Raw genomic sequence first — 19,767 nt, 5'->3', positions numbered from 1 at the left:
TTGTTTGGTTCGGTGACTGCAGGTGACTACTAACAATCATCAGGATGCACCCACACGTGGGAAGAGCTCCCACCGCCCAGGCACGGCCAGCAGGCCCACCCCAGGATGGACGAAGTCAGATGGCCCCACCAAGAGCCTTGCTCAGACCCCAATTTTCTAAATGAGAAAGGAGAGTGGGGAGGTCACCGGGTGCATTTATGAAGCATCTACTGTGTGCAAGGCACTAAGCCAGGTACTGGGGGATCTGCCTCAGACAAGCAGAGATAATCCCCTCCTTGAAGCAGGGAGACAACTCCTTTCAGGACACTACAGGTTTGTGTGACCAGGCCCCCCAAGGAGGAGGGCGACCCGATGTTGCAGGAGCGGGGGCAGTGTGGGGGAAGGGCCTGGAGCGAGCCCGCTCGGGCATTCTGGGGCTGTGCTTTGTGGGGCTCTCGAGGCTGATAGGAGGACTGGGAAAAGGGGCCAGTGCTGGTAGGATGAAGCCGCCCTCCTCGATTCATAACTTCAAAAGCAGTTCTTAGGCCGCTTCTCTCTGTCGCGGGGGATCAGCAGCCATGGCCGGCTGGAGCCTCTGGGCTCCGAGGACACTGCCACCATCCTCTTGAAATACGGAGTCCCCGCCACCTCCACTCCCACCCCCAGCAGTACAAAAACAATTTCCTCGCCCTGGCCAGGGAGGCAGATGACCTCATTGGACTGTTTCCATCTCTCGCTTTCATAGAGAAATTACAATTTATAATTGGATGAAATCACGCGGGGTAATAGCAGTAAGAACCCGCGCCACAGCCCGGCAGTCACCCCTTGTCAGGCACTGTCCTCGCCTCCCCTCCTACCCAACACCCCCTCCACCCTTGGAGGGGCCCCACCCCTCCTGCCTACTGGCACCCTGGGTATACAGCAGGCCCTGGCCACGCAGGATCCATGGGGCTTGCTGCGTCTTGTACCCCCTTCCTTCTGGGGAGGCTTGTCCCAAGGACCACCCCCCCGCCGCGTATCCCGTCACCCCATCAGCCTCCGCCGGCACTCCACCCTCGTCACCCGTGTGCCCCTGCCAGGCTGGGCGTCCAGTGTGTAGCGCACTCTGCCCCAGTCTGGGCTCTGGGCTTATGAAAACACGCACCCCTAAAGATCCTTGTTTTTATTTGTAACAGCCCCAGACAGCAAGCATTTCTCAAATCAGCCACCTTCGGCCCGACAAAGGAGAGTGCCCAGATGCAGCTGAGCCCATCTGGATCCGATTTCAAACCAGAGCTAACACTCTCAGATGTGTAATAAAAGCCCTTTTCCAAAGAGGGGCTCCTGCAGGGGGAATACGGACACCGGGGCATCGTAGGGCTTCAGCACGCCACGCTAATGAGAGGTGGTGAGAGGCGATCGGAGGGCTGGGGGTTTGTTTTGGAATCTGAGGACCAGCCAGCCCTGCCCCCCAGCTCTCTGTGGAAGGGGAGGATGGCCTTCGAGGACACCAGAGGCGTGGAGCCCTGACCCTGGCCTAGGAAGTGGGGCGGTTGCAGGAGGGAGGCCAGAGACTCTGAGACCCAACTTCCCCGCTTCCCCGCTGCTCCTGCTTCCCACGGTGAAAGGCAGTGCTGCTTCTGGAAGCCGAGGCCGCGGTGGCCCAGTTGGATCCTTTGAATGACATTTCGCAAGAGGAGCAGGTGCTGGGGGAAAGCGGAGCCAGCCAGCGCTGGGCCGGGCAGGGAGCCCCTGTGCGACCAGGAGCCCTCAGAACTTTGCTTCTCTTTCCGGTCCTTCCATCCCCAGCTAAATGAAACCGGGGAGCTTTGAGGAGGGTGCTCTGCATGGCCCCCTGTTTGTTGTCTGGATTTGAGAAGAGAAGGGAGATGATAGGGAGTCATCCCCACCCCCTCCCGGCTCACTGGAGAACAGTGTTCAAGAACGAGGGTTCCAGGGGGATGGGAGGAGAGGGGGCCCACAGCCCAGGCCACCCGTCCCTGTGTGGCTCCTAATTTCCCTGGGCTTAATCACTTGTATTGTTTTTTGGCAGGTGAGGAGGCAGGGAGTGGGTGAGCAGGACTCCTTTTTGGACAGACAAGACCAGAGGGTGAAGCAGGAATAACTCGCCCCTCCCCCCCACCTCCCCAGCAAGAAAACCTTCTCGACAAACAGGAGAAGCCAAGCAGGACTGAGCGCCGCCCGCCCCTCCCAACATCTTTCCAAAGAGAGGCATGTGGGGCCTGACAGCTCAGCAGCGCATGTCAGCAGCTCCAGCCCCGTGGTGAACATCTGAACTCCTCAGCGGGGTAATGGACCCCCTCCTTCCCCCCGGAGACACAGCCTGAGTGGCAGGAATACCGAGTCTTTGGAGAGTGGCTCCCTCTCAGCTCTGTCACGCAAGACCGCTCTCTGCACCGGAGCCCATTCTGCCAAGTGACTTAAAGGGATTTAAAAAAAAAAAAAAAAACAAAACTTGGTGAAGAAAAGGGGGTAAAAGCCACGCAGAAGCCTTTCAGAGGAGGTGGCGGCCAACAGACAAAAGGGCAAAAGTTGGAAGAGGACAGCGAGAGGCCACCTTGGCAGGATGGACACCAGGCTCTAGGGCATGCCTGGGGAGGAGGGGCCCAGAACACCGTCCGGCAGCACAAGGGAGTCCCGGGGCTGCAGGGGGTGCCTCTGCAGGCCCCTCATGCACGCCCCTCACTCCGGGGGGAGAGGCCAGCAGCGCCTGGAGCCTGTGGGACAGAGCATGCTACTCCAGCCCTGCAGCCAAGTCTGAGCGCGAGGAGCCCCGCAGAGCAGAGCACGGGGGTCCTGCCCGCTCCCCGGGGTGCCCCTAGCTCCACGCAACACCCCAGCTCTGTGGCCTGCACCTGCATGCCAGGGCCGCGGGATCGTAATGTGAGTGTGTCCAGGCCCACCTCAACCGGAAGCATCCAGAACAGAGACCCCAGCCAGACCCAGCAGGCTCCGGGGCTGCAGCTCAGGAGGTAAGGCAGTTGCAGAGGGGCTCTGGGTGGCCCAGGAAGGCCCAGTGGCTCCTCATGCCTGAGACAGCTGGGGCCTGCTCTCTTTCCAGCTGGGTTGCACTGGGGCATCACAGAGCTCCCCAGGTCTGCAGCTCTGCCCCCCCCCACCCCCCCCACAGGCAGTCAGGCAACCAGCAGTTTCTGCTTGCCAAGGGAGAGGTCTTTTGCTACCTGGGGGCCGTGCTCTACCCCAGGGTGGATGGGACCAGGGTATAAGGCTTTTCTGGAGTAAACTGCTGCCCCACCATGGGGACCCTGCTGCTCCAGAGCGGGGGTCTTACTTTGAGCCCCTCTGAGTTCTGCCCAAAGGGGGCAGTCATGAGGCCTTGGGGCAGGCAGGACCTTTGGTGACACTGGCCACTGCACCTGCTGCCCTCCCACGGGAGAGAGTCTCTCTGTCCAGGCCCGCCCCTGCCCTGGCCGGGAGGACCAAGGGTGGGGCTGAGCCAAAGCCACCACCCAAGACCTTGCGCCTGCTGGCCCTTGGGCATCACTGTTCTGGCTTCCAGTCCAGCCCCTCTGCTGGTGAGTGTGGCATGCTGGGGGCCCAGGGACGGGCAGTAAGTGTCCCAAGATCACACCGCAGGCCCAAGCGCCCCCGCGTCCTCACTCGAGCTGCGGAACTGCCAGGGCTGGGCAGGTGGAGAGCTGGGTCCTGCCTGGGGGGCAGGGGTGGCCCCACTCTTCCCGGCTCCCCAGAGGCCAGGAGGGAGGGCTTGTGCCTCCCCAAACACAAATCCCAGGCAACTTCCAGCGGCGGTGCCCAGGGCAGGGCAGGGAAGCCCCAATTCATTACCAAGATGGAAAATGACACTTCTCTGCACGCTTCCCCAGGAGAGGGGCTGATTTATGACTGCGCCAGGGCCCGGGACATTCGTCAGCGCGGCGCGACGTGCACGCCGTCTGCGGGGGGCATTAATAGCCGTGTTATTAGCCACCGGCGTGAAAGATGCCCTGCGGATCGGCTATTTGCTGTTATTTATTATAAAGGCGCGCCAGCCCAGCAGCGGGGCCGACAGGCGTCACGATCGCAGGGAGCCCATGCTCGGCCCCTGCCCACCTGGCCTCCCCTCCCTCATCCCTACCACACATCCCCCACTGCCCCGTCATTTGTCCCTATTCACCTCCCAGCCCCTAGGAGGGGTTGGGGGGCAATTCCTGGGGCCCACGGCCGCTCCCCAGGCCTGCGCCCCTAATATTTATGGAGAACCTGCTCAGTGCAGGGCTCTGCCTCTGGTGAGCTGTGGAGCCTCCTTCCATCCCGAGGCAGAAAAGCAAAGAGAACCAAACCAGAGGAGCCAGGCAGACATGAGCTGGTGCCCTGTCCCTCCTGTTGTGAGCAGTGTGACCCTGGGCACATCCCTTTCCCTCCCTAAACGTGCTCCCCTTTGTGCGCTGGGTGCGCAGGCCAGCTGGAGAGGGGAGGGGGTCACGGAGGACCCAGCACGCAGCGGGCCCCTCCCTGGCCAGCTACTGCCACTAATGGGCCCCACCCCATCGGGCTGGAGGGGTCTACAGACCTGCAGGCGGGGGAGGCAGCCCCCACGAGTCCCTGTGTGAGTTAGACACTGTGCACCACCACCCTCCCTGTGCCAGTCCTCTGGGAAAGGGTTTGAGAGTTCAGTGCCAAGGCTGGAGCAGGTGGCCAGGGGGAGGGGTGCCCGTGGCTGCTGGGCCAATCCCTTCTGCTCTCTGGGCCTCACTTTTTCCTCCCCTGTGAAAGGCAGATTATCTCCAAGGTCCCGTGACTCCCCAATTCCGGAGTCCTGACGGTGGGGTCCACCCTCGTGCGTCCCTGCGGGCCATCTCTAGGAATGGGAGGCTGGCCTGGAGGTAGACCTGTGGTCGGGCAGTGCCAGGCCAGCCTCCCCGTGTCAGAGGAGAGGAGAAGGGGGCAGCTGAGAGGGCAGGGAAGAGCACTGGACAGCGAGTCCAAGGCCTGGGTCTGTGTCCGGCTCCCCCACCACCGGTGGCATAATTCAGACCAGTCAGTCCCTCTTCCTCTCTGGGCCGTGGTGCTGAGGGCGCCTGGGTGGTTATCCCTCCCAGGCTGGGGCTAAAGGGGGGCCAGCCTCCCTCTTCTCTGCCACTGCCTGTTTCCAGGTTTCAGATTGGGGGGCCTGCCTTTTGGCGTCTTCATTCATTCATTCATTCACCAGATGCTTATGAGCACTCCCACGCCAGGCTCTCTGCTGGGCCGGTGAACAGAACAGAACGTATCCTGGCTTAGGGGAGTTTACATTCTAGTGGGAATGGTTGGACAATCAACTCGGGATAAATAAAGAGGGGGTATTTCTCAAGGAGCAGGGCCTGTGTTGTGGGTGATGCTGCACAGCTCCCGGGGGGGCCCCACCGGGGGGGCCCCACCCCCAGCCTGCTTCCGGCCAGCTCTCAGCCTTTGCTTCATGATCAATAAACATCACCATCCCCCGTCTCTTCTGGTCACCCTACTCCTCTCTCTCTGCCCCTGGCTGCCCCCATCCTGCTGACTGCTGAGAGGCCACCTACAAACCCCGGGGTCCCCTCCCCGCTACCTCCTCCCTTCCCCTCCCTTCCTTCCTTCTGCCCCCCCCCCCAATGAAGGCCCTCAAGCCCCTCTTCTACCTTCTGAAACTCCCCTGCCCTCTCCTTTTTCCTTCCCCAAAGGAATGAAGCCTCAGTCTAGGCAGGTTTACTAAAAAATGCACGCAGACAGACAGAAATATCAGGTGCAGGAATATCTCATTAAATAATGTGGGGAGAGAGGGAGAAACAAAATTACACGTGTCTCCTTTCATCCCCCCCACCCCCTCCCGGCCCTGAATAGTTTAATATCGAACACTGTTATCAATATAATTAACCTCCTAAGACACAATTTTAAAGTCTTGTTTTTTAAAGGGATTTGCATTCTCTGAAGTTCAGGACATCCAGCCGCCCGGCACCCGGCACCGCCCAGGCGGCCTACGCGGTGAGGTGAACTCGAGGTACATTTTTAGTGGATTTGCATACCTGTCTGCAATTACCGCTAGTGAGAACCGCTGATGCATAATGCATGCAACACAAAATTAGAAAAATAATTAACTTTAGGTTTTAAAAGAATCCCCTACCACCACCCTCCACCCCCGGCCCCGCTCCCCTTCTACTACAAGTTATCAATGGTACCGGTGGATGAGAGCTGGGGCAGAGTCGTGCAGGGCAGGCTCGGAAGGGCCTTGAGGGTCAGGGCAGCCGGCCCCCTGCCCGAAGGAGGTGACTCCGGTGGGCTTAGACTGGCCTGGGCCTGAACTAGGGCTTGGAAAAGGTCCGCTCACCCAGAAGTCCCAGGGTCTCCCCCTGGGCCCGCGGTTCCCATCTGGACCTGCCCTGGAGCGCTGCCTACTGCTAAGATGGGCATGGTCCCCTGTTGTGTAGGGCACTCTGCATCAGGCCCTCTGCTCAGCTTGAAAACAGCCGTAGCTTATCCTCACACAAGGCCCAGGGAGGTGGATCATTTGTGGTCCCATCTTACAGAGGAAGGCCTGAGACCTGAGGCCACCCTCAGTAGGTGGAGCCGGGGACTGAGCCCAGGCAGGCCCTGGGGGGAGGGGGGCCCTCATTAATTTAAACAAAGGTCTGCTGAGGACTCATCACAGGTGTGCAGCGATCTAGCCTTGGTGAAGCTCCCGGCCTGGCAGGGGAGACCACGGCTCCTGGGGCCAGCATCTCCTGCTTTACCCCCTCAGGGCTGAGCAACTGCTTCTACCCCTAGCCTGCCCTATCTGTACACCTTGCTCCTACCTCGGGCCCTTCCGGGAAGGACCTGGGGGCCTGGCAAGGCTTAGGGCAAACACAATGAACTCCTGTTGTTGAAGAGATGGACCAGAGGGGGCATAGAAAAGGGGAGGGCGAGGGGCTCCCTGGCTCCATCGTTTCAGAAGCTCTGCCAAGACAGGTGGGCAGCCTGAGTGGGTCATAGGAGCACCTCGGGGTCCCTCGCCAGGACAAGGTGGAGCAGCTCTTCTTTCTAGAACCACCCAGTCCTGTGCTGGGCATTCTGCACAAACCCTCTCTTGTCATCCTCCCAGGAGAGTGGGGTTCCCAGCAGCACGTTACAGATGAGGAAGCTGAGGCCCAGAGACGTGTCGCTGCAGGTCACACAGCTGGGGAGTAGTGAGGCCAGATTCAAACCTAGTTTTGTTGTCCCCTCCCTGATTCTAGTTCACACGCCTCCTTCTTGGAGTCAGCACCATCTGGAATTCTCTGATTCCTAAAGTGGGGGCTGAGACCATGCCTGGCACTTCGGGGGACCCAGCATCAGGACATCCCCACATGAGCTGCCCTCACTAACCAACAGGAAGGAAGGCCAGCGCTTGGGGGCAGGAGGAGGCCTGCCCTGCCTTCCCTCTCCCACCTGGGACCTCCAGCTCCTTCCAGAAACACGCTCAGCCCCCTGGTGTGCTCACATCTAACTGTGCCCTGAGAACCTGCAGCAGTACCATCTCCTGTCCAGCATGCTAGGGCCTGTGCTGGGCCTTCCGTCCTGCAGCTGCCCCCTGCGTGTTACCCTCCCTCCAGCCTCTCCCTCCCAAGGTGACGCCCCCCCCCCCCATGGAAGTCCCCGGGCCTCTGGCAGCCCCAGCGTAATGGGATTTGGGGAAGACACCAGGCCGGGGGTCTCCAACAGGGAAGCACCTCCACCCAGTTGGCAGATAAACATCTCCCACCAGTGAAGTGGGTCAGCTTTGCAGAGGGTCAGGGAAAGCTTCATGGAGGGGGCTCTATACACTGAGGTCTTGGGGAGGAGCAGAAACTGGCCCGGCAATGGCAGGAGCGGGGGAGGGTGTGCTGGTGTCCAAGGATCAGGAACAGCATGGAGCAAAGGCCCAGAGGGAGCAGCACAAGGGAGGTCAGGGCCTTCAGGAACCAGGGCTGGGCTGCAGCTGAGAGTTCCAGGGGGACCGAGGCGAGAGCTGAGCTGTGGGCTCCAGCCACTCACACCCCCCTCCCTGGGCCTGGACAGCTCCCCACGAGAAAGAGGCTGGTGCAGCCTGGGGTCACAACAGGAGGGCCCCACTGTAGGATCAGTGTGTCCACCATAGCTTGGGGCGTGGGACTGAGGATGCACAAGTGAAGGAGGAGGGGGCCCAGCATCACAGCGATTGACAAGGAGTCCCTGTCGGGAGCCTGGACGTGGCAGAGGCAGGACTCGAACGCAAGTTTCTCTGTCTCGGAAGCTGGCAGGAGCTAGTGACTGAGGGAGATCCCCAAGAACGATGCCCTGGGTCCCCCATTGGCGAATGGGGGTCTGTATCCATCCAGCCGGAGCCACCTCCCTGCTCCCTCCCCCGGCCCCCCAGGGAAGGATCCTGCTGTCAGTCACGGAGCCGGCAGGTCATAACTCCCATCATGCTGAAGTCTGCGGAATCTGCACAACAAGTGACCCTGCAGAAGACGGGCGATTTACTGGGTTTAATTTGATGGCCACACAAACTGTCAAACACACAACAAAGGAATAAAAAGGCCACCTGGCACCCGGGCAATTAAAGGCTCCTCCAGGAAGGCATGCTTTCTTCCTCTCCACCCCCAGGCCCTGCCCTGCGCCGCAGCCTTGGGGAAGGGGCGGCAAGGGGAAGCTCAAGCAAAGATGGATGAGGCCCGCAGACAGGGGAAGGGAAAGGCCTTGGGTCTCGGCCTCCCAACTGCTTCTTGGTTATCCATCAGGCATCTCTGAAAGGTGCAATTTAGACACTGTTATGATGCCAGGGCCTCTGGACGCTGAGGGCTGTGGCCATGAGCTGAGCCGGCACCGGGGACTGATGTCTGTGCCAGAGAACGTGGGGGCTGGCCTTGGCTTTGGCCTTTACAAGGCTGCCCCCCTGCTCAGGGCACCGCCCAAACGGCCAAGCCCAGGGGCCACCTGCATCCCACGTGCCAGGTCTCAGCAGCTGACAGGTCAAAGAAGGTGTGTGTCCTCTGGCCAGATGCTGGCGCCCTGGACAGCGGGACTCAGACCTGACCTCTGAGACCGGGGCAGGTGCACACCTGCCCTAGTCCTGCCTCTTTTCTCCTAAGCATCTTGAGACGGGATATGCAGGCTCCATAACCCTCGTGTGTATGTGATAGGCTGGCTCAGGTACAAACATGCGTCTGTGGAGGGGGTTGGGCGAGACCTGGCTGGTTGGTCCCCCTTGTGCCTGGGTTTATCCCTGTCCTCTGAAGGCGGGCATGTCCCGGTCTATGTAGCAGGCCCGTTTTGAGCCTGTCCTCTTACAGAGTTCGGGCCATGGCCCTCCTCAGGCCTGGGTGTGATGAGAGGTGAGAGAATCAGTGGTCAGGTAAAGGCCAGGCAGCCTGGGATGCCCACGCTCCAGCCAGATTTTATGGGGTGACTCTCGCTGACACTAAGGGAAGGAGGGCTGACCAGCATGGTGTGGGGCTCTGCAGGTGGGGGTAAGAGGACGGGAGTGGGTCAGGGCACCCGGGTCAGGGAAACAAAGCCGATGGCTAAATCCGCCGAGAGCAAGCTCAAGTGCAGGACGCAAAGACCCACTCCAGGTCTCACAGGGACGGGGTGTGAGTGGGCTCAGGACCTAGAGCCTGGGCCGAGAGATGAGCTCAAGGAAGCAGCCAGGGATAAGCAGGCAGTGTCCTTAGCCCCTCAGGCCAGCGGGTGCTCACAGAAGGGGGCCTAAGCTGCTTCAGGAGCCCAGAGTGTTGGACAAGGTCTCAGCAGTCCCCCTTTCTCCTGGCTTTCCACGAGGCCTTGGCCCCTCTGGCTCCGTGCACAGGCCCCATGCACGTTTTCCCCTTTGCCGTCACTTGCTTCTAGCCAGCTTTCCTCCGCCAGCCCCTGAGCTGCCTTGGGTGCACCTCATGGATAAAGGTTCATGCCTCTTACAGGCCCCGAGCGAGGCTAGTGCGTTAACCATGGGCAAAGCCTGAGCTTGCTCCAGGAGGCCCTCGGGCTGCCGAGGCTGTCTGTCCAGAGGCCCCAGTAAATGCAAATGGGGTATGAGTGTGTAGAGGGGAGTGACTGGAGGCATTCCTGCCTTGCGAAGCACCTTGGGTGGTCGCTGATGCTAAGCCACACCGGGCCTCCACAGCCCACGGTCCCTGCCCTTGAGTACCTAAGATTTAGTCGGGGACATTAAAGCACTAACCACCCAACAGTGCAACCCACAGCCCACAAAGATGGGCATGAGATGGGGCACCACGAGCCTAGCGGCCAAGGTTCTGGCCTCCCCACCACTCCTCAAGTGTCTTGAGTGCATTAATGCCTCGGAGCCGCAGTTTTCTCTTCTGTTAAGTGGGAAGAAGAAGGGCATTGACGTCAGGTTTGCTAGAAGGGTTAAATGACTTAAATGCTCATGAAGCTCTAGGAGCATCATAGTGTGAGCTATCCCACCAGAATGGGATCCCAAGTGGCTAGAACATGGGCTGGCACGTGGGGGGTGCTCCACAAAGATCTGCTGGACGGCTAGATGGACAGATGCGTGGATGGGTGGGTGGAAGACTAGCAGAGGAGGGGACATGTGAAGAGCAGTTTGCTAGATGGAGGGGAGCAGTTCCAGGATAGAGAGGGACAGACAAGGGAGATTTGACATTGGTTGAGAAATGGAGATGCTCAGTCCCCAGGGCCTGAGAGTGAGGTCCCCACTGACTCGTTCGGTGACCAGATCCCAATTCTGCTCTGCACACCGGGCTGGGCTGGCTTCAGGCTGGGGCCTCAGCTCAGATTTGGGGAGGCAATGATTGTGTCCCACCGTTGAAAAGCCTTTGTGAACCTAGAGTTACATGGCAGACCTTTGCTGGCTGCATGAAGACACCTCCCCAACTGAGGTTGAAAGATCATTTCTCTTTAATTGATTTTTTACCACTATGAACAGCAAAATAATAGGAGAAAAATCTACGCTGCAATTTTTCCATTTGTGAAAACCGAAATTACACCTTGCAGCTGATTCCCTCAGTGTGGACCCCTCCCTCCTTTTATTCGTGTCATTTCTTCAAATGCAAGAAAACAGATACATTTTTTTTTTTTCAAAATAGCTGAAAGTTTCGTGATTTGGGAAGGGGGTAAGGTATAGAATAATCTCCCACACGACATGGAATGCGGAGCTAGGGAGGGCACCTCGGATATAAAGGGTTTTCTGTAAATACACAAGAAAGCGATCCCGTTGGCACCTCATTCTTCTGTCTATAAAATGCATGAGTGACAAATGGGACATGTTTTAACACAAGACAATGAAGCTCCTCACCCTCCACTGCTCACCAGTGGCAACCCGGCGGCTTCTTTTCTGCGGGTTCTACTGACCCCCCCCCCCCCCCGCCCCCAGCCCCTTGTGAGCTCACAGCCCTCACAGAAACGAGCTTCTCCTTCAGACCCTGGGTATGAGCCAGATAGAGATGCGAGTTTCCGTTCCCATGAGAAATGGTGGCTCTGGATCCATAAAACACACCTTAAATCCATCCCATCAGCACTGACCAGCCACCTTTAGCATTGGCCATAAAGACTGGCTTAGGATGAAGTCTCGAAAGAAGAAACAAACCGCGGCATGGCTCTCGCTAAATAAACCTCACCCGCGGCTCGAGATCACCGTCCGGGAAGGCCGACTGCGGCCGCCTAATTCACAGACATCTTTGCTCCTGATGAGATTTCACGTTAGCCAGATGTCGTTAGAGTCTGACCTCGGCCCGAGGGACCGCCCGTGAAGTCAGGCGGGCCCAGGAGGGGCCGCGGGGCGTGCGCCTCGAGGCTTGACCTCTGCCCCGCGGCGAGCCCGCGGCCAGGCGGGTGGGCGCCAGGACTTGCTCTCACCGCACGTGTCTTATGCTCCTTGCAGGTGTTGAGGCTCCCCATCAGGCGGGGCCCGGCGCCCCCAGCCACCCACCATGGTGGTGGCACACCCCCCCGCCACCGCCACCCCCGCTGCCACCGTCACGGCCACCGTCGTGATGACCACGGCCACCATGGACCTGCGGGACTGGCTTTTCCTCTGCTGCGGGCTCATCGCCTTCCTGACGGAGGTCATCGACAGCACCACCTGTCCCTCGGTATGCCGCTGTGACAACACCTTCATCTACTGCAACGACCGGGGACTCACTTCCATCCCCGCTGACATCCCTGACGATGCCACCACCCTCTACCTGCAGAACAACCGGATCAACAACGCCGGCATCCCCCGGGACCTCAAGACCAAGGTCCACGTGCAGGTCATCTACCTGTACGAGAACGACCTGGACGAGCTCCCAGTTAACCTGCCCCGCTCCCTGCGGGAGCTACACCTGCAGGACAACAACGTGCGCACCATCGCCAGGGACTCACTGGCCCGCATCCCGCTGCTGGAGAAGCTGCACCTGGACGACAACTCCGTGTCCACTGTCAGCATCGAGGACGATGCCTTTGCCGACAGCAAGCAGCTCAAGCTGCTCTTCCTGAGCCGGAACCACCTGAGCAGCATCCCCTCAGGGCTGCCCCGCACGCTGGAGGAGCTACGGCTGGACGACAACCGCATCTCCACCATCCCGCTGCACGCCTTCAAGGGCCTCAACAGCCTCCGGCGCCTGGTGCTCGACGGCAACCTGCTGGCCAACCAGCGCATCGCCGACGACACGTTCAGCCGCCTGCAGAACCTCACTGAGCTCTCGCTGGTGCGCAACTCCCTGGCCGCCCCGCCCCTCAACCTGCCCAGTGCCCACCTGCAGAAGCTGTACCTGCAGGACAACGCCATCAGCCACATCCCCTACAACACGCTGGCCAAGATGCGCGAACTGGAGCGCCTGGACCTGTCCAACAACAACCTCACCACGCTGCCCCGCGGTCTGTTCGACGACCTGGAGAACCTGGCCCAGCTCCTGCTGCGCAACAACCCCTGGTTCTGCGGCTGTAACCTCATGTGGCTGCGCGACTGGGTGAAGGCGCGGGCGGCCGTGGTCAACGTGCGGGGCCTCATGTGCCAGGGCCCCGAGAAGGTCCGGGGCATGGCCATCAAGGACATCACCAGCGAGATGGACGAGTGCTTCGAGACGGGCTCACAGGGAGGCGCGGCCGATGCTGCTGCCAAGACCACGGCCAGCAACCACGCCTCTGCCACCACACCCCAGGGCTCACTCTTCACCCTCAAGGCCAAGAGGCCGGGGCTGCGCCTCCCCGACTCCAGCCTCGACTACCCCATGGCCACGGGCGATGGCGCCAAGACCCTGGTCATCCACGTGAAGCCCCTGACGGCGGACTCCATCCGCATCACATGGAAGGCCACGCTCCCTGCCTCCTCTTTCCGGCTCAGCTGGCTACGCCTGGGCCACAGCCCAGCTGTGGGCTCCATCACGGAGACACTGGTGCAGGGGGACAAGACGGAGTACCTGCTGACGGCTCTGGAGCCCAAGTCCACCTATATCATCTGCATGGTCACCATGGAGACCGGCAACACTTACGTGGCTGACGAGACGCCCGTGTGCGCCAAGGCCGAGACGGCAGACAGCTCCGGCCCCACCACCACGCTTAACCAGGAGCAGAACGCAGACCCCATGGGGGGCCTGCCCCTGGCGGGCATCATCGGTGGTGCCGTGGCCCTCGTCTTCCTCTTCTTGGTCCTGGGGGCCATCTGCTGGTACGTGCACCGGGCCGGTGAGCTGCTGACCCGGGACCGGGCGTACAATCGGGGCAGCCGGAAAAAGGACGACTACATGGAGTCCGGGACCAAGAAGGATAACTCCATCCTGGAAATCCGAGGCCCCGGGCTGCAAATGTTGCCCATCAACCCTTACCGCGCCAAAGAGGAGTACGTGGTCCACACCATCTTCCCCTCCAACGGCAGCAGCCTCTGCAAGGGCACGCACACCATTGGTTATGGCACCACACGGGGCTACCGGGACGGCGGCATCCCCGACGTAGACTACACCTACACATGATGCCAGCCGCACGGCCGCCTCCGCCCCAGCTCCCGCCGCCCCCCCGGCCTGGCAACGACGTGGCTCTGCCCAGCCTGCTGCCATCCCATAGAGCAAGGAGAAGGAATTCCACGATGACTTTCCCAGCAGAAAGCAAAGTTTGGGAAGGGGCGACGATTTTACGGAACACAACAGTGGAAAAAAAAGATTTTTTTCTTTTCTAAAGAAGAGACGGTAGGAGGGGGATTTGACGTTGCTGAAGACATAATTTATACCAAATTATGCCAGTTGGGGAGGGAAGGACTAAAAATAATATTGCAGGAAGGGTTGGGTCAGGGTTTTGTTTTTTTTTCCCCTGAACTGGAAAGACACCACCTGTATAGTGTCTGTCTACGCCTCGCGCTCCGTTCAAGGCCGTCACAAAAGAACCGGCAGAGAGCACAGCCAACACGCGAAGCCCCCACGCAGCTCTCGCTGCCGGCTCCTCGCTAGTGACAACGACATGAGGGAAGGTTTTCAGGCTCCTCACAAAGGAGAGGGGGAAGAAAAGATCTTTTTGCTATGGAGATATTGTCCTGAAACCTCTTCCCTGGTTCTTTCCGTACCGTTTCCCTTACAGATTTGCAGAAAGAGCACGTCTTTCACTGCATTCTTTGAACAATGGTGTAGTCAATTAAAAAGCAAACTTTCTTTTTCCTATACCAAAACCCTCTCCAGTTCCGTGCACCACGCTCCATGGAAGCCCCCTGGGGGAGCTGTGGTTTCCCAGCCACGCAGAGGTGCGTCCATCTACCTGTCGATCTCTATGTCGTGTCTCTCAATACAGATGGGTAGATAGAGCCTCATATCCGGTCCTTACTACTTCTTGGGTCAGTTCGTACAATTTCCTGAGACAATAGAGTCACAAGAATGTTGCTTTCTCCTAGAAATCATTGAGTAAGTAGACAAAGCGTGTTGGGGGTGGGAGTCGGGAGGGGGGGACAATGCTGTTCCTAAAGGCGGAGGTGTATCTGTCCCAGTCGGGTGGCCAGGGAGACCCCTATCTCAGGTTGGCCAGAGCTGGGCCGCACTCTTTTCTGATACAGAGAAAAGCGTTCTTTGATGGCCGGTGTGCTCGTCTCTTCCCCCGCCGTCCCCCCCGAGATGCAGATGCAGTCACCTCAACAGCGACTTTCTCTTTCTTCTGTGCTGTGTGCTTCCTCCCAGGACAGGTAATTGGTGCAGGGACTTTTTCTTTTTTTATGAGCTGATTAGACCTAATGGTTTCCATGGCTGCTCAAACAAAGCCCAGAAAAAGACGTGAACATTCTCAGAAGAGCCCTGGGAGACAGCAGCCCCCCGAACGCAGAGCACTCGGCCGCACCCACCCCTGGCACTCTGCTCTGGAGAGGGAAGACCAGACCTCCAGAAATGCCAGCTCCAAAAGGGTACTGACCGGGGCCCTTGGAAGAATTCAGGTTTTATTTCCTCCCCCCGCCCCCGGAACCCGGGTTGCCATCATTTATCAACTGGCAGTGCGGTCTGGTGAGCCATGAGATTAAAACGGTAATGAAAGGATGACAGCAAAGCTGGAGAGAAGGAGGAGTGGTGCCCAGGGTTCTGCGGTCTCCCGCGCCCCGGCCCTCGGGAAGCTCGGGCCACCACCTGTCAACGTGCCCCTGGTGCTGTGCTGGGGAAGAGCCATGTCAGAGGAGAGACACTGGCCCGAGGGCAGGGGAGGTCGAGGAGGTGTCCGGCTCCAGGCGCTGGCAGTTTCAAAAGGCCTCAACTGCACTGACAAAAGCCAAGGGCAGGAAGAGGATGCTGACCGGCAGTCACGGGGCTGCCGGGACAGGCCCCGGGGACTGGCCGCTCACTAGTCGTGAAAAGATGTGACTGGCCCCTTCAGTGAAGAGGCAGGGGTTGAAAGGAATGGTCACAAGAGCCGTGTGAGTGGGGTGGAGGAGAGGTGCGGCCCCCTCCCTTGCCAGGCTGGAGGGAGGGTCTCGCCCCACAATGGAGAGTCCGGCTCCCCAGGCCCAGGGACAGGCGCAGGGCATGGACACACTCCGCTTGAAACTAAGCCTCCCCACCCTTTGGCCCATTTGAATCATTTTCTCACACAATGAGATCAGGAGAGAGATTATTCCAAGCCTTAATTTCATGTCTCTGTGAAGGTCGCCCTCCCTTTGGCCTCAAGCACCCTTGACACAGGCCGTTAGGGCAGCTTGGGGAGGAGCCGAGGGTGCGCGCAGATGTAGGGCATTGGCTCAGGAAGAGGGGGAAGGGACAGAAGCCCGAGGTCCCTGCTGTTTCAGAAGTGAGGTCCCCTCCCTCACAGCACCACCCATGCCTTCTGCCGGTGTCCCAGGCCCTGGCCTTGCCACGGCCCCCGACTCCCCACTGCCAACATGCTTCGGCCCCCAATCTTACTCTGGGGCCTCCTTTCCCCTTGACCACACCAGGAGGAGGTCAAATCATGCCCTCTGAGGTTAGGAAGGCATTTGGGGAATAGCAAGTGGCCCTAGAGTCAGTGAGGTCAGAAAGGCCTGCAGGCCTGGGTGATCAGCTTCCCTCCCCTACAGCACAAAGCAGGCCCGGGCCCACCTGGGCCTGAGGACACGTGGGTCTCCTGCTCCCCGGGGACTCAGGCAGGGGCTCACCGAGGGCTCGCTGCAGGCGTCCTCCTGCCCTGTAAGTGCTGAGGATAGTGGAGACTCGCCAGCCGGGCCCTGGGGCCTGCTCTCACCTTTCCTCCCCTCAGCATCAGACATCCTCCCGGAGTCCTTTCTGAGAGTGAGCTGCCGAATGTCTGCCGCCTCACAGCTCCCCAAGCCAAGGAGGGGGCCTGAAGCCAGGTCTACTCTGAACCCCTGTCCCTTCCCGGTCCAACTCCTCTGAGTGTCCTCATAATACAAGGAGAGAGATGCTGCAGGGCTGCCCAGCCTCCCCCAGCCCCTAGCAGTGCCTGAGGACACAGGGCCTGGGAAGACAAGCCCAGGGCCCAGGCTACCACTTCTGTCTAGAATCTCCCTTCTGTGGGCGGCCGACCTGACCCTTGCAGCCTCTAACTAGCCAGAACAACCTCGTTGGCCTCAGCGTTGATGACTGTATTTTGTGGCATTTATAGCGGGTTTTAAGGTTTTTTTTTAATAAAAAGAGCCCATGACACTTCTTTGGTTAAGTGATTTACCCTTCGTGGTAATTAGATGTAGTGATTAGAATCTCTTTTCTATTACATGGCAATTTTCCTTTAAATTTTCCCTAAAAAAATAAATAAATAAAATAAAAAAGACGGGGGGAAGAAAAGGCGAGGCAAGAGAGGAGGCAGCAGGGCCAGGCGAGTCATTTGCATTTTGCGAATGAGGCCTCTTGTAAGCTCAGCTCAGGCGTGGGGCCTAACGTATGGAATGCTTAAGAGATTACTAAGAATAAAATCTATTAATTAGTCATACTCAATTCTGCAGACATGATGTGCATCAAAAGCTTCTTTTCTTCCCTTTTCTCCTTCCCTTTTCCTGCGGCCTCCCCGAGGAAGCCTCCATCTTCTCTAAATTGGCTCCAGCTTCCTGGGCCACCTCCACAGGAACATGGCAGCCGTGTGGCTGACTAGAGGGCCTCCCCACCCAGGGCCAGGATGCCAGGGTTGGGGGCAGGAGGTGGGGCACTGGTCCCTTCTGGCTCTGAGTGACACTGGCAGGGGAGGGGACAGCAGCTAGGAAGATGGTGGTGGCTGGGGGGTGGGGGGGCAGGCTTCCCTACCCAGAGCCCAAGGCCCATGCCTGCCTTCTGCCTCTTCTCCCTCCCTCCTCCTCTTTCCCCTAGGGGTCCAGGGAGGCCAACCAGGAGCAGAAAGTGAGGAGGGGTCAGAAAGGGTTTGCAGAGAGGTGGAGGGAAAGCGTGTTTTGTAAATCCACAGCCTCTGTTTCCCCTTCTGCAAAGTGGAGGGTGGGCTGCGACAGGAGTCGGGCTTCACCCAGAAAAGCTGGGTGCTCCAAAGGCCAAGTAAGGGCTCCTCCCTCCCACCAATTCTGGAAGGTTCTAGTTGATCCACAGCAGGTGACAGAGGCCCAGAGTGGGAGGGACAGGCCAGGTGAGGATCCTTGCAGGATCTGAGGTGGCTGATGGGCCTGGAGAAGTGCCAGGCAGCATGCCCAGGACACACCTGAGCCTCCCTCCTTCACCTGCTTGGAGCCGAGGCAGGAGAGGAGGACAACCCCCGCCCCCACCCTACCAATGGCAGCCCAAGTCCCAAAGCCAACCCACTCCACTCGGAAATCTGCTTCCTGCCGAACACACCAGGGAGGAGGACGGGGCTTCTGAGCCTCGCACTTATGAAAAATACAACAAGGAAAATTGGATGCGGCAGACAGGGAGCAATGGAGCTAGGGAGGCAACCAGGAGAGAGCTGGGGCGTTTGCTGGAATGAGGTGTCTCGGGGTGCACAGTGGCCTGCGCACCCCAAGGACTGGACCTGCTCTCAGGGCCAGGAACACAGCCAGGGGCAGCTGTGGGCATGCTGCGCGCCCCTGTCCCCTCCCTGCGCTCGGATCAGTGCAGGTGATGGGCGGAGGCCTGGCAATGGATTGGTGCCAGGGTGAGTGCTAACAAGCAATTCACAGCCCTGAACAGGCCTTCCAGAAGGCAGACAGAGGAGGCATCTTTTTGCTTAAGGAGGGATAAAAAGGCTCAAAAATGCAAATCATTACCGTTTACTACCAAGCGAGTCTGCTAAATTGATTAGAAGAGATTAAACTCCTTGGAGGTGAAGGGAAAGGGGGATTTTTTGCATTTTATGAACCTGCCCCCAGTGGCAATGTGCAAAGCAGGGATTTTCCAGCCTGGCTCATGGGCTAGCCCTGCACAGGCCCAGGAGGAGCTGGGGGTCTGCGAGGGCTGACACCACACTGGCCAGAGCGCTCAGAAACAGGCTGGGCTGGACAGAGTCTGGGCTCAAGCACTGCTCAGGGAAAGCAGTTCTGCCTCGGTCGCCTGCCTTGTGCTTGGGCCTCTGGGACAGGGTGGGCTGCATGGCCCACACAGGTCATTCAGAAGCTGTCCCAGGCCCCAGCAGAGACTCCACCCCTGCCTTCCAGATTCCGTCTGCCTTCAGGGGTGAAAAGCGAGGTGAAGTAGCTGGTCTAGCTACTTAGAGAGTAAGACTCAAGAGCCGTGCGCTTTTCTGCTTCCTTTCTGTCCCAGGGTAGGTCTGTGATTCATTCCCTGCGACCAGGGAAGGGGAGCGGGGCCAACTGGAAAGGGAAAACTGAAGGTCAGGGAAGAGAAACTCAGCCAGCAGAGGAATGAGACAGTGAGCTCTCCGTCACTGGGAGCATCCAAGCACTTGACGGGGATATGGCAAATATTTTCCTCCCTAAGCCAAGGCCTGGTTCTTTGACTAGAAGACCCTGGTTTCCATCCTTACTTTATCATTCCCCAGGACCCCATAAGGAACATATCAAGAGATGTTTACTGTGCTACTCAGGATGACCGGCGTCCCCTGAAAATCCCAGGTCGGGGCCATCCCGTAGCCGGGCCGCCCAGCCCTGTCAAAGAACTGCTTGTACCACCAGAGATGCTGCAAAATTCCCATCCTCAGTGTTCAAGAGGCACCAGGAGAGGAAGCACAGACATGCTCGCTCCATCTTGGAGTCTGGACCTGGAGGTTGGAGGGTGATCCACCCACTGCGGCTGGTCCCGGGCTGCTCCCCTGGCCCTGTTCTCCAAGCTGGGGGGCCCCTGCCCCACTGTGCGCCCTCCGCCGTCCCACCACAGGCTCCCTTCCCCCACGCAGCACACTCAGCGCTGCTGGCTTCCTCCATCCTGCCCAGCCAGGTTGACGGCTGCCTGGGGCATTTTTCACTCTGTGTTGTTAAGCATTTACCACTTCTTTTGAAATGGTCCAAGCGGTTGCCTGAAATATCCACACTTGCTTCTTTAAAAACACAGAAAG

At 59.0% G+C, this 19,767-nt stretch overlaps 2 protein-coding genes across 3 annotated transcripts in view; one reads left to right on the top strand and one right to left on the bottom strand.

Annotated features, from left to right (window-relative positions):
- MACROD1 (mono-ADP ribosylhydrolase 1) overlaps positions 1-19,767 on the bottom strand; it is a 194,813-nt gene that overhangs the window by 138,880 nt on the left and 36,166 nt on the right. The gene's annotated exons all lie outside the window — the stretch shown is intronic.
- Positions 1,562-14,675, top strand: FLRT1 (fibronectin leucine rich transmembrane protein 1). Its single transcript, XM_006746228.3, has 2 exons — positions 1,562-2,951; positions 11,789-14,675. The coding sequence occupies exon 2, from the start codon at positions 11,838-11,840 to the stop codon at positions 13,854-13,856; it is 2,019 nt and encodes a 672-aa protein (XP_006746291.1). The 5' UTR covers positions 1,562-2,951; positions 11,789-11,837; the 3' UTR covers positions 13,857-14,675.

The sequence above is a fragment of the Leptonychotes weddellii genome, chromosome 11 (genome assembly GCF_054177405.1).
Source record: "Leptonychotes weddellii isolate Sample4059 chromosome 11, ASM5417740v2, whole genome shotgun sequence".
NCBI lineage: Eukaryota > Metazoa > Chordata > Mammalia > Carnivora > Phocidae > Leptonychotes > Leptonychotes weddellii.
This window is presented reverse-complemented; position numbering and strand designations above follow the sequence as displayed.

Coding starts and splice junctions, on each gene's coding strand:
- FLRT1 (XM_006746228.3), top strand. CDS start 11,838: ATGGTGGTGGCACACCCCCCCGCCACCGCCACCCCCGCTGCCACCGTC.